Source organism: Sceloporus undulatus, chromosome 3 (assembly GCF_019175285.1).
Source record: "Sceloporus undulatus isolate JIND9_A2432 ecotype Alabama chromosome 3, SceUnd_v1.1, whole genome shotgun sequence".
Classification (NCBI taxonomy): Eukaryota; Metazoa; Chordata; class Lepidosauria; order Squamata; family Phrynosomatidae; genus Sceloporus; species Sceloporus undulatus.
Window position 1 is genome coordinate 3,608,693 of NC_056524.1, and position 14,884 is coordinate 3,623,576.

The following is a 14,884-nucleotide window of genomic DNA, read 5'->3' on the forward strand; positions in this document are numbered from 1 at the left end:
CCCCGCTACAACCTGGCTTTTCCCGGTTTTTGGCTGCACCCGTGCCGTGACTGGGCAGGTGCAGCCAAAACCGGGAAAAACCCGGTTGCAACCAGGTTATGGCAACCCTACTCACAACTAAATCTGATGCAGCAGCCCAAAGAGCCATTGCAGTTCTGGGCTGCTCTGCATCAACAGGAGTATAGTGTCTAGAACGACACAAACAGTTGAACAACTCATACAAGAATTCAAAATGGTCTTAACAGATTGGAGAGCTCAGCTGTGTCAAAACTAACAAAATGAATTTCAACAGGGAGAAATGTAGGATACTACACTTAGGCAGAAGAAATGAAATGCACAGATAGAGGATGGGAGCACCTGACTTGATAATAGTACATGTGAAAGGATCTCAGAGTCTTAGTAGAGCACAAGGTTAAGATGAACCAAGAGTGTGATGCAGCAGCCAAGAAAGCCAATGTGATTCTAGGCTGTGTTGATAGAATTATAGTGTCCAGACTGAGGGAAGTAATAGTGTCACTCTATTCTCCTTTGGTCAGGCCTCACCTGGAATAACCCTGGGTCCAGTTCTGAGCATCACAATCCAAAAGGGATGTGGATAAGCTGGAGGGTGTGCAGAGGAGGGCAACCAAAATGGTGAAAGGTCTGGAAACCAGAAAGCTCTTTGAGGAGAGGCATAGGAAGCTGAATATGTTTAGCCTTGTTTAGCTTGCAGGTTAAGAGGTGATATGATAGCCCTGTTTAAATATTTGAAGTGATGTCATGTTGAGGATGTAGCGAGCTTGTTTTCTGCTGCTTCAGAAGGAGCAATGGATCCTGGCTGGGGGATTCTGGGAGTTGCAGTCAAAAAAAGGGAACCTCTCCCAGTTCTGTGAGTAGAAAATTTGATGGGAGAGGAGTATGGATAATGGATTCCAAGAGTGTTTCTTAATCCCTGCAGCACACAAACTCAGAGAAGACTTGGACCGGATGCACACATGGCAACTTGCCTCATTTCATCTGTGTGCGTTGTGTCCTTAGTGTCCAGCTGTTTCCTTCTTCCCAAAGGAAGCATCCATCTGTGATGCCAAAAGGTGACTTTCCTCGCTCTCTTTTGACTTGCTGTGGTTTGGGTCTATGCAACAGTGGCAGGAAAAACTTGGAACAAAATTAGCCAGGAAAGAAGGGGGCAAGCTGGAGTTTAACTGGGGAGAGCAAGAATATTCAGGCATTGCACCCAAAAATAGGGCGTTTATCAGACAGGGGTCTTTGCAGCTCAGATCTGGGGCATCTGTGGATTGGGCCATTCGCATTCACGTGATAACAAGATTGTATTTTCATACCTGGTGTAGCCAAGGGTCCGTTTAGGGGAATTTTATTATTGTTGTTATTAGCTCAAATATTGCAAGAGGAGGGCCTGCTATGACAGCCCTTACAGAATCATATCCCGTTGTGTATACGGAGTAGACCAGGGGATCCCAATAAATGGAACTGAGACAGACTTCTAGAATTAATTGTCAGGGATGATGGGAGTTGTGGCTCTTCACCTGGCCTGGAACTCACCACCTGGTTGTGCACCACGCTGACCAGTTTTGGCCAGTTGTTGTATCTTTGCAAGAGTTGCAGAGAACAGGCTGAAGACCCCGACAAACTCTCCAAGCCTTCTCACTCTTGCTTCCACAGAAGTCTTCACCCTTCTTCACCAGGGTCCTGCTGGTTCTTGTAGCTTCTCCCAAGACACCAGACGACTCAGTAGTCTTATATAAAAGATCTACTTTATTCTACTATATACACAGCTCCAAACAATACTCAACTCCTCACTCTCCAATCCAACTACTCACAACTACAACCCACAAAATGCACTGGGATCTATAGTCATTATTATAGCCATATCATGGCACCACCTACTGTTGTCTGTTTCCACCCAGTAGGCGTGTACAACATTCCCATTGGTTCTTCTTGTTCATCCCACAATTAATGATTTCATCATCTCAGCCTTGACCACTTTACAATTGTCAGGTGTGTCCAATTATCCACTATGCATTTCTTGTCCTTGGCATTCACGACCTGTTAATTGTATTACCATTCACACCTGTGTGGTTCTCAATTGGCTTCTGCTGAGTCACTCTGACTCTCACATACATCTTTTATTTCTCTTACTGTATAACCCATGTGGCTTTTTCCTTAACATTAATAACCAATTTATTTATAAGGGGAAAAACACATACGATTCACTAGCATACACACCCACATACAAGGCTCAGGAAAAGCAGAAGTTAGCATGGAATCGGATTTTAGGCATCACTGAGGTGATACGTACCAGAATGTAGACTCCCTCCAAGAATCCAAATGGAATATGATGAGGATGGCATGAGGCTCAGCCATGGAATGACTAGCTTCCCCCTGAAATCCAGACTGGCCCAGTGAACAAGCAAATCTGGGAGTATTTATAGGCAAAATCTTGCTTCTGGCAAAGGTGCTTGATGGTGAGAACAAAGGTGTTTAATTACTTTCTTTTCACCTGGATGTCCCTGTCTGATTGTCTTAGTGGTCTTAAGCTGCTGGGACAACAGACCTGGGAGGGGGCAAAAGCCTCAGGCAAGGCAAACATTTGCTCTTCCTGGTCCTATGATAATCCTCTTATGCAACTCCCTAGATATGATAATGTGGGTGCCCCTCAGGGGTGTGTGTACATGTCCTCATGCCTTGCTGGCAATGGTGGACAGGCTGTTAGAGTTCATCTAGGGCTATCATTTATACCAACATTTATATGGAGCAGCATGGGTAACACTGGTAGCTTTAAATGTGAGCCCCTTCCGCAGGTCTTCCGAACTGAATCCTTACTGGCTCCTCATTTTGGCGCGTTTTGGAGAGTGCGCTAAATAAGGGGATTGACGCGATTCGCATTGGGGCTCTGTTCGATCTCACTGTGAATTGGTCTGGTGTGGAATCCTAATTACTTGTGCTCCTGACCACCATCACAAGACCCCCGGGTTGCAAATCTCCCATGATGCCCTGCTGCAATTTGCCCCATTTGGTGGCTCTTTTTGCTTTCAGGGCAACCGGGGCTCCATTGGAGCTCTGTCTCTGCTTCCCTCTCCTTCCTTGCTGCAACTTCTTGCGGAGCAGCCTGGCCAGCAAGCGCTCTCTCCCTCCCTCCCTCCTCCCTGCCCCCCCCTCTCTCTCTCGCTCACACACCACACACATATCCCTGGCAGCCAAATTCAAAGGGATCTTCCCTGTCAGAGCCCCATCCATTTCATCCACATGTACATCTATCCTCCTGTCAATCTCCACATCTATCTCATATATGCGCGCGCACACACACACACACCACACACATCCCTGGCAGCCAAATTCAAAGGGATCCTCCCTGTCAGAGCCCCATCCATTTCATCCACATGTACATCTATCCTCCTGTCAATCTATACACACACACACACACACACACACACACACACACATACAGACAGACACACACACATATATATACACATATACACCAGAGCTCTCTGGCAGAGAAGGCTCAATGTCTCTGGACACTACAGTTCCCAGAATTCCATAGCACTGAGCCAGGACAGTTAAACTGGAGTTAAACTGGATTATCTCCCCAGTGTGGATGCATCCTAAGAGAAGGCAACTGAATGACAGGAGGATGGATGTAGATATATATAGATATAGATATAGCTCTTTAACATGGCTGAGGCTTCTGGGAGCTGAAGTCCAGGATCCTTTAAAGGGCACAGTTTGGGAACCACTGGGATAGATGTAGATGTGGATGAATTGGATTGGGGCTCTGACACGGAGGACCCCTTGAATTTGGCTGCCAGGGAAGGGAAACTGGAAGGGAGGAAGAAAAAAGGGGCAGCTGTCATTCAGGTGAGGCTAGCATTTGCATGAAAGTGGAGCCAGGCTCCCTTCTTCACCCCAGAAGTGCAAAGCTTCAGGATTCCTTCAGGGCCCCACAGGGCATGTGCAAGGGTCCCATTTCGAATTGTTGAATCCCCCATGGTCTGCACCGGTGTGGAAATACAATTTGCACTCACTCTGCTTTGCCTGAATCCGCATCATGTGACTTCCTTCGATTCGATTCCCCCTCAGTTCGGAAGGGCAACGGAAGGGCAACCAGGTATGAAAAAAATAATCTCGTTATCACGTGAATGCGAATGGCCCGATCCGCAGATGCGCCAGATCTGAGCTGCAAAGACCCCGTCTGATAAACGCCTAAGAATCCCACCCCCATTAAATTTACCTTCACTCCCTAAATTTCTAGCATTCTGCTGTTGTTTTCATATATAGTAGGCTCTTGATATCCACTGGGATTTGGTTCTAGGACCCCCATGGTATCTATGCAAGTCTATATAATGGGACTTGAGCATCCAGATTCTGGTATTCATGGGAGATCCTGGGTCCAAACCCCATCAGATATCAAGGGCTCACTGTATCTCACCAAACTACAAATCCCAGGATTGCATAGGATGGAGCCAAAGCCGTTAAAGTAGCATCAAAGCACTGCAATTGTATGGGCTGAAAGGGTCCTGTCTTGTATACAATGTGCTCAAAATGCTTGGGAAAGGTTCAGTTGGTGCTATAGAGAAACTGCAGCATCCCAAGTACAAATGTACATTGACCTGAACTGAGAGCTACCAAGGAAATCCCAGGCTTCCTTCCTTCATCCTCCTTGCAGTCCAAGACGAGAAATCAGACGCAAATGGGAACTGCCTGGTGCTTCCTCTCTTCCGATCCCCATCTCGGGAATGTAGCTTGGGGTCAGCCTAAGACGCACATGGACCAAGGGCCATCCGGGATAGGAGGAGGATTTAAAAAGAAATGCTTCACCAAGTTCTGTAAGGCATTCAAGAGCTGTTAACCCAGGTGGATGTTCAAAGCAGCTGTCTGGAACTGGATGAGCGTGTCTCACAATCCCCATCAAAAACTATCAGCATCCTGCTGATGCAAAGGAATGGTCTGGGTTTTGTTTGTAAGAAAATACAGAATGTTCCTGCTGGCATTTTAAAATAAAATTATGTACGCCATGTTGCAATAGCCAAAACATCAGCACATGGTACTCAGATGTGGTTTGAAATGGTTCCAATTCTGGCGTGACGGAAATCTAGATCTGCCCTTGGCCAAATCACTCAACCTCAGCCTCAGTAGTTGTTGTGTGCCTTCAAGACATCATTACCAACATATGGCAACATATGGGGTTTTCTTGGCAAGACTTATACAGAGGCGGCTTGCCATGGCCTTCTCCTGAGGCTGAGAGAATGTAACTTGACCAAGGTCACCCAGTGGGTTTCATGACTGAGCTAAGAACCGAACCCAGGTCTCCAGAGTCATAGTCCAACATTCAAACCACTATGCCATGCTTGCTCTCTGACATCAGCAGAACAAATACATTACTTGAAATCCTTATCAGTTGAGTCAGGTGAAATTCATCTCATCCTTCCTCTCAAAACAGTAGATCTGTTCAGCTGCCTCTAATGGACTTCTTGTGACCAAGAAGAATGGACGCTTCTTTGATTCCATTAAGGGCTGGTCATGAGGGTCCCGCTCTGTCCTTCCCCTACTAATCCAAATAATCTCCACCCCATCCCTCCCTTGGAAGACTAGCCTGCTTAGGAAATTCATTTTCTGTGGCATATACTGGAAAATTAAAGCTATAAAACTATATCCTTGAAGTTTTCCAGTGATTTCTTTAGCTTGCGGAAGCCAATCTGTGACAGTGGGTTTGAGGAAGGTCTCTGAGAAAATGGCCACTACCTTCATGAACTTTAATTTCTTCTTCTTGGTGATGCTCTTGGCTCTAGCCACAACTATCTGTAAGTATGAAAGGCATGTATATGCATGCGCCTTCAAGTTGCCTCTGGACTTACAGGCGATTCTATTAATTTCATTGGGTTTTCTTGGCAAGGAATCTTCAGAGGTGGTTTTGCCAGTTCCCTCCTCTGAAATAGAGCCTACAGCACCTGGTATTCGTTTGTGGTCTCCCATCCAAGGGCTAACCAGGACTGACCCTGTTTCCAAGATCAGAGGGGATCTGGTGGCTTTAGAGTATTTATTTGGTATGAAGATATATACCTTAATATTATTCAGTAGTGTGTTGTTGTTTTTAAGAGCTTGGGAAAAGTTACTTTTTAGATTGCAACTGACCCTATCCCTCAGGCAGCAGCTTCTGGAATCTGTCATCCAAAAATTATACTTTCCAAGTTGTGGTTTTCTCCTCCTTCCCATGGATTTTATCCCCATTCTTCAAAGGTTCCCACTCCCTCCTGTTTTATCCTAACAATAACCCTGGAAGATGGGCTTATGACAGGACTATCCTTCCAGTCACCCAACTCTGTGGATCCCAACTCAGTTATTATCATTCTGATAATAAGGAGGACACATTGCCTCACAATATTTTAGCAGTCCCAATACACTACACTGCAGATGAGGAATTTAGCTCTCACAAGGTTTCCATTTCTGATGCATGATCCTGTTAGCGATGTTTGACTCAGATTCAAGGCATGGCATGGAGTTGGGATTTTCCCTCCTTGTTTTGTTTTTTGAGGTTTTCTTTTCATCTCAAATTCCATGTGTTCCTTTTAAAGAAAGTCTCTGGGGAATTTAGCTCCTACAAGTTTTCCACTTCTGATACACTGCAATAAGGCAGAGCTACCATATTACCTGGCTGGTAATATTTTATCCAGATGCTAGGCATGGTATGCATTTGGATTTTTTTTCTGTTATGTTTTTTGGAGTGGTCTCTTTTTGGACAATTAGCCCAGATTCCAAGCGTCCCTTTAAAATAAAGTCTCTAACCTTTTTGGAAGTCAAGAAACAAAGCTTTTGCAAGCCCCTTGTTACACAAATGCAGGGATCTAATTATATGGCATGGCTAGTTCCTGCACTGAGGGTGCCCTTGTGTTTATGTGGCTCACTAGTATACTGTCCTGGCTCTCTCAGATCAGTGCCTACTGCTGAAATAGCCTTCAAGTTGAAAAATAGTGATACATGAACAATTAAACTATTAATTATGTTTCATCTGCACACTACAAACATTTGTGTTATGCAAATAATTTGAAAAGAAGTTTGCACGATGTGCCAATGGATCTACCCAGATTCGGGGAACTAGCCTATGGCAATCCTACAACAGAAAACATGTTTAAATTGAATTTATGCTTTATTCACTTGTAACAGGCCTGGACATCTGTGAGGAGCAGTGGGGTTGCGCCAACTTTCGGGGGTTCTGCCGCAAAGTGTGTTTTCCCCAGGAGAAGTCCCTGGGGCCTCAGGACTGTGGCGAAGACTTTGTGTAAGTCTCTTTTGTCGTTTCCTACGTCTTTCTTTCTGGTCCTGGCCTCTATGTTGATCTGAGGATAGCTTGGAAATGAGTCCAGATGATGGCACTGAATCCAGATGACATTTTTTAAAACCCCACCTTTTGCTCCAGATCTTCCTGGAAGATCTAGAGCCCTCTATTGTGACAAGACACCCAGCCATGTGTGAATACACACAGCAGCCCCATACCTTGGGTAGGAGGCAGAGGAGCAGCGACCATGGCTCCCAACACCTTCCCGAAGCTGGCTGCTATGTGCACATTCACACAGCAGCTGACTTTGGGAGGTAGTTAGCTGGTGAGATTATTGGACCCCAGAAGGTGGTGTTTGGTAGTGCAGAAAACAGGTCACACAACCATGGTTCGCTAAAGCGGCAGCTAAAAAAGCCAATAGGATTCTAGGGTGCATTAATAGAAGTATAGCATCTAGATCAGGGAAGTAATAGTTCAATATTTTACCTTGGTCAGGCCTCACCTGGAGTAATACTGTGGTGAGTTCTGGGCCCCACAATTCAAAAAGGATGTTGAGAAACTGGAGTGTGACCAAAGGAGGGCAACTAAAATGGTGAATCATAGTGTTGGAAGAGACCACAAGGGCCATCCAGTCCAACCCCCTGCCATGCAGGAAATCGTAATCAAAGCATCCCCGACCCCAACAGATGGCCATCCAAGAGTCTGGAAGTCATGCCTTATGAGGAGAGACTTAGGGAGATGGGTATGTTTAGCCTGGAAAAGAGACAGTTAAGATGTGATCTGATAGCCCTGTTTAAGTATTGGAAGGAGTGTCATTTTGAGGATGGGGCAAGCTTGTTTTCTGCTACTCAGAATAGTAAATGGAACAATGGATGCAAGCTACAGGAAGAGATTCCATCTAAAGAGTAGGAAAAACTTCCTGATGATATAAGAGCTGTTTAACAATGGAAGACAGTCCCTTGAAAAGTGGTGGAGTCTCCCATCTTGGAGGTCTTTAAACAGATGCTGGATGGCCATCTGTTGGGGTTGCTTTGATTGTGTCTTCCTGCATGGCAGAATGGGGTTGGACTGGATTGGCCCTTGGGGTCTCTTCCAACTCTATGATTGTATGGTTCTAAAGTGCTATTGTGAGGAAAAGTGTGATAAGGAATGATGCTAAAGTGGTATGCTTCCATTCTTAAACTAGTGCAATTGCAGCAGGACAGTAGACTGTTGTGATAAAGTCCTAGTACTCAAACCACTACCCCACATTGGCTCTTATACATTGTGATGCCCTGCTTCCAGAACATGGACTTGGACTCTGGCTCAGAGACTGAAGCAGTGGACCTGGTGCTGAACCGGAGCAGGTGGAGATTCCAGAGCCACATATCTCAGACCAGAGTTCATCACCAGCCCTGCCAGAGAGTCCTCCCCAGTCAGATACAAAAGACAGCTTACTCCTATCTACCTTTGCTGAGCAGAGACAACAAAGGGAGGACTTGAGGAGGTCTCAGAGGATTTATAGGAAGCAGCAACTGAGCAGCAGCTGCATTGAATGCAGATCTATAAATTCCCAGCCCTGCCCTCCAAGATTTGTGCAGAGACGTAGCCAAGAGTTTTTTTGGGGGGGGTCCGGACCCCCCCTTCCATTTGAAAAATGAATGGTGTATGCTGCTGCGCCGCTGCACCCAAGCCCCATTATAATGGTGGCACTTAGTCTGGACCCCCCCCCTTCCTAAAATCCTAGCTATGTCCCTGATTTGTGGGAAATTATCTGATTTACCTGGCTCCCTGTCATATTCCTGAACTCTGTGCTTGACCTGGACTGTGTTTGTTGACTCTGGATACCATTTATCAGACTTGGAAATTGCTGGACTCTCTTGCTGGACTTGAAGCTTGTGAATGAACTCTGTTTGGGAGGTAAGGCTTGAGTTTACTAAGGAGTTTATCACACTGGGGCTAATTTTGGCATTAAAGAGAGATTAAAGCGCATTTAACATCCCGCAAGTAAAGCGAAAATGGCGAGTAATTGCACAAATGATTATCACACACAGTTGTGCAAATAAAGTGATATCAGAAATGCATTGTCACTGAAATCGACAACGTAAAAAGATGCTCTTTAATGCTTCTTTGTGACCACTTTAATGGCAGGTTTGTGTAATGTTGTGTGAAATCATTTTGCATATTCATGCGATTTTTCTGGGATATTCATGGGATAAACTGCCGATCTCCTTCATGTGATAAACTACTAAGTGGAGTAAGTGCTGAACTGTAAGATGTTGTGACTGTGCTTTCTCATTAGCTGGCGTCTGCTATCAACTGAGTAACAATCAGCCTTTGGCTAGTTGTCCTGACTGTGTTTGGGACATACACACCAGTCAGCATTAGCAAAAGCAATGGATTTGATTTGTGCTAAATAACCAGATGGACACAATATAAACTCTCCAGTGCATTATTACAAGATGTAGCTGTATTAGTCTCAAAATCCCTGCAGGATTTTTAATGCTGAAACACACTACCTGGGAAATAGAAACTTCCATCATAAGCCTCCATGGACCCCAATCCACCTCATGCGATGCAATGGCTTTGCATCTGGTAAAGTGAACTGGAGTTCATGAGCCTCAGAAGTGCCACAAGATTCCTTTATATCCCATTTAGGAAGAAAAGAGAGAGATAAGTGCAATAAATAAACTAAATAAATATCTTCTCTGGTATATTGGCAGAGCTTTCTCTAACTAACCATTGCTTGTTAGTCTCTAAACATCTATTGTTGTTGTTTTATTGTATTTTCATTTCTACTATGTAAAGAGCTGTGCAAATTTTACAGCGCTCTATAAATAAATGTTAATAATAATAATAATAATAATAATAATAATAATAATAATTTAATATTTCCTCTTATAGCTGCTGTACATCAGGTGCAATGGAATAACAATTTATCTTCATCTCCGAGACTCTGGCGTTGGTGAGAATCCTGATGAATATCCTGATGATCCTGATGAATATTTTTCACCAATCAAAGAAGAAACTGCAGGAGAACAAACCACGGCTGAATCATTGTAGCTACAGCCTGCAGATAATAATAAAATATGAATATTTTCCTTCTCCATTCGCTCTGAGTAAACTGATGACGAGCAGACATTTCTTTATCATCAGCTATGGCAGTTTCGTTACACCAAAGCCCAAGGTCCTTTCACACCAAACGGTTATAGCACCATGATTCCACTTTAGATGCCAAGGCTCAGTCCTGTTGAATCATAGGGATCTGGGCAAGAAGAGAAGTGATAGGTGCAGGTCCTTTCTGTTGGGTTTCTGATCCCATTCTAATACATCTGAAATACCAAAATAAGAATCAACCCATTTGCCTCATTGTCTTTATTATTATTATTCTCTGGAGTTTATCACACTGTGGCTAATTTCGGCATTAAAGAGAGATTAAAGCACATTTAAAGCATCCCGCAAATAAAGTGAAAATGGCGAGTAATTGCGCAACTGATTATCACACGCCATTGCGCAAATAAAGTGATATCAGAAATGCATGGTCGCTGAAATCCGGAAAGTAAAAAAGATGCGAGTTAATGCTTCTTTGTGACCACTTTAATGGCGGGTTTTGTGTGACGTCGTGTGAAATCGCTTTGCATAATTATGTGATTTTTCTGGGATGTTAACAGGATAAACTCCCAATGTCTTTTGTGTGATAAACTCTTCTGAATTGAAACGCAGAAGGAGAAAAGGGCTTACTTGTTCTCCTGGCTGTAAGACAACTGGTGTAGTGGCCTGAGTGCTTGTCAGGATTCGAATCCCAGCTCTGCCATGAAAGCCCTTGGGTGACTGTGGGCAAGTCACACTCTCTCAGCCCCAGAGGACGGCAATGGCAAACCCCCTCTGAAGAAACAAGCCAAGAAAACCCCATGACAGGGGTCAGGTCACCATAAGTCGGAAAGGACTTGAAGTCCCACAACAACAGCAAGCTTGTTTTCTGCTGCTCCAGAGAAGAGATGATTGCTTTAATGAATTTTAGAGCCAAAACAGACTGCAGAAATAATCCAGTTTGACGCCACTTTTAACTGCCCTGGCTCAGTGCTTGGGAATCCTGGGAACTGTAGTTTATTGTGGCGCCAGAGTTCTTTAAGGGAGAAGGCTAAATGTCTCAGAAAACTACAGTTCCCAGGATCCCCTAGTATTGAGCCAGGGCGGTTAAAGCGGTCTCAGACTGGATTACGTCTGAAGTCTTATTTTGGCCCTCAGTCATTTAAAATTATTTTTAATATAGGATTGTTTAATTCTGTATTTTATACTCCATGTAACTTTTCTTGTGTTTTTTGAACCCTTGTTGTTTTAAAACGTTGTTCACCGCCTTGAGTCCCATTATTGGGAGAACGGAAGGATATAAATGAATAAAATAATAATAATAAAAACAACAACAAATAAAGGCAGGACAGCCAGGAAAGGGCGGCTGCCATTCTCTTCCCAAGCATTTTAAACCAATTTTTGAGGCATCTGTGAAGGCAAAACCTTAAAGGCCTTTGCCTTTCCTTCACAGCAGCATCCGAGCTGCATAAATAATTCAGTCTGACACTACTTTAATTGCCATGGCTCAGTGCTGTGGGATTCTGGGCTTTGCAGTTTGCTGTGGTACAAAGGCCAAATGTCTGCAAAGGAAATAGTTCCCAGAATTCCATAGCATCAAGCAGATAAAGTGGTGTCAAACTGGGATATTTCTGCAGCCCACACTGCAGAAATTGATTGGTTTGACACCCCTTTAAACTGCCATGACTGTGTTTCCCACAGAATCCTGGGATTTGTTGTTTGGTGAGGCCCCAGAGCTCTCTGACAGAACAGGCTGGATGCCTCACCAAACTACAAATCCCGGGATTCTGTGGGACACAGCCATGGCAGTTTAAAGGGGTGTCCAACAGCTTTAAATCTGCAGTGTGGATTCATCCATGGAAGTGGGAAACTTTAAGCTTTTTACTAGGGACTACAACTCCCAGGATCCCTTTCTCAAAGCAAGTCCTCTGGAGTGGGCGTGGCCTCGGGAGGAGGGACGTGAACGCTCTCCAACAGCGCTTTGGAGTTGAGCGTTTTCCTTTTTTTGTCTAAAAACGTCCCTAAGCGGAAGCCGTAACGCGCGAGACACAGAGAGACCAATAGCGTTTCCAGGGAGACCATCTCCTTGATTTGTCCCCGCGCGCATGCCATAGGTCGAGCGCGAGGGTTTTCCCGTTTTTTGTTTCCCCCCCCTCACACGGACTCCTCCTGTCCTATTTGTCCCCACGCGGCTGCCGTAGGAGGGCTAGACAAGAAGGTTCTTTGCGGTTGATCTGTTTGGTGTGTCTCCTCGTGTTGCCGTAGGGGCGCGCTAGAGAAGCTCTCCCCGCTTGCGCTGGAGGAGGCGCTGTTTCTCTTTGGTGTGTCTCCTCGCGGCTGCCGTAGTGGGCGCGCGTGCGCGAAAAGCTCTCTCCGCTTGCGTTTTTTCTGTTCGGCTTGTCCCCTCGCGGCTGCCGTAGGGAGCGCGAAAAAAGTGGTCCTGATACTCGTTGACTCCAAGAGGCGGCGCCTGGCCTGTTGTGTGTGTCCCCTCGCGGCTTCCGTAGGCCTGGCGTTGCCATGGCGAGGCGGTTGAGAGCAGCGGCGGGCTTTTTCTGAGTTGGAAGGGCTGCGAAGGCGCTGCTGTCGCCGCTGTCGTCACCATGGAAGACGAGCTCTACCTGGAGAACATCGACGAGTTCGTCACGGACCAGAACCGCGTCGTGAGTCTCGCTTCTGGCGGCGAAGGGCGAAGTTACACTGAGTCGTGTTCCTCTGTGTCTGAGAGGACTACAGTTCCCAGCATCCCCGGATGGAAGAACGGAGGCGTAGCATTAGTAACACAACAACAACAGTAATAATAACAACAACAACATGCCGCCTTTTTTCCAACCGGGGAGCTCTCCAGGCGGCTGGTGCTTGGCGGGGGATTCTGGGAGTTACTAATAACAACAATAATAATGATAATGTATAATATATAATTATATGTAACTGTAATAGCAGATGTAATTGGTATATATATATATATATAATGAAATCATTATAATACATTATTATTGTTTGTGAGGGAGGTGCGTCATAACATAAAACAATCGGAAACAAAGGCTAGAACGGCAGGCTAGGAAAGGCTAAAGTCAATAAGAAGAACAGTGTTGCCGCTTCCTTTGCCAGGCGTTGCAGCCCAGAGGAGGCCCAGAAGGACGCGGCTGGAGAGGGAAAGGGGTTTGGGGAGCTTTGGGGCCCTGTTCAATAAGAGTTTCTTCCCAACATTTCTCCAGCATCTGGGGCTGTGGGCATCTTCAGAGAAGGCTGGCATGAAAGGAGTTGGGTATACATGTGTATATACACAAACACACACACACACACACACTGTGGCCCTGGGTTGGGAGGAGGATTTCCCTGTCAAGAATCTGTCTTGTTTTGCTGTTGATGGCAAGGGCTCAGAGTGGAAGGAGAGGCAAAGAGAGAGGGCCAGTCTCTGTTTGATCAGAGATCCAGTCTCTGCTGGGAAAGCCCTGACCCTCAAGGGCTCCTCACTTGCATTTTGCTGGCTCTTGGTTTTGAGGTTTCTTAGGACTGGGAGCCAGACTTTGTTCCCCCAAATGCTGGTGAAACATTACAAATAAACCCATCCTAGAACACAAGAAGCTCATCCTAGAACACAAGAAGCTCATCTTAGCACAGAAGAAGCTCATCCTAGAACACAAGAAGCTCATCCTAGAACCCAAGAAGCTCATCCTAGAACACAAGAAGCTCATCCTAGAACACAAGAAGCTCATCCTAGAACATGGCCACGTAGCCCCCAAACCCCACAAAAACCTATGAATGCCGACTGAGAAAGTCTTGCAACAACCCACTTTAAAACCATTCATTTACAACAGTTGAAGACGCAACATAAGACGCCTTACGCATTGATGACCAGGACACTTGCCTCACAGCCCTTGCCAGTTAAAAGCTGATATAATGGGGAAGACTTTTGCCAGTGACTTCGGACACAGCAATCCCCAAACTTTGGTCTCCGGTTGTTTTGGGCTTTGTCTGCCAGAATTCTTGGCTCTTGACCAAACTGACTGGGACTTACTTCTGGGAGTCAAAACCCAAAACGCCTGGAGGACCAGTGTTTGGGAATCACTGCTTTATAGAGGGCCATATTTAAGTGTGGTCTGTACTGGCCTAGACAGACAAATCGTCTGCCTGGTTTAAGGTGGTATCCGGCACAAAGGCACCAAAGTCCACCTGATCTTGGAAGCTAAGCAGAGTTAATACAGTCGGCCCTTCTTATACATGGATTTTTTTATACACTGATTCAAGCATCCACGGTTTGAAAATCTTCAAAAAAAGTATAAACGCCAAATATCAAACCTTGACTTTCCATTTTTATAAGGGGACACAATTTTGCTGTGTCATTATATTTAATGGGACTTGAACATCCACGGGGGATCTTGGAACCAAACCCCAGCGGATAACAAAGGTCCACTGTACTTGGATGGGGGACCATCAGTGAATACCAGGTACTATAGGCTGTATTTCAGCAGAAGGAGCTGACAGAACTGCCTCTGAGAATTAATTGCCTAGGAAAACCCAGTGAAATTCAGGGAGATTGCC

The 14,884-nt window shown here is 45.3% G+C and overlaps 2 protein-coding genes across 3 annotated transcripts in view; one reads left to right on the plus strand and one right to left on the minus strand.

The window, feature by feature from the left end:
• LIPT2 (lipoyl(octanoyl) transferase 2) overlaps positions 1-14,884 on the minus strand; it is a 350,867-nt gene that overhangs the window by 12,411 nt on the left and 323,572 nt on the right. The gene's annotated exons all lie outside the window — the stretch shown is intronic.
• The window catches only part of POLD3 (DNA polymerase delta 3, accessory subunit), a 37,101-nt gene continuing 34,532 nt past the window's right edge, over positions 12,316-14,884 (plus strand). Inside the window, exon 1 of one of the 2 annotated variants that reach the window (XM_042458849.1) lies at positions 12,316-12,660. Coding sequence is in view for 1 of the 2 variants with exons in the window: in XM_042458848.1 (XP_042314782.1) it covers positions 12,943-13,002 (60 nt within the window). In the remaining variant the exon portion in view is untranslated. The other variant, XM_042458848.1, reaches the window with a different exon arrangement.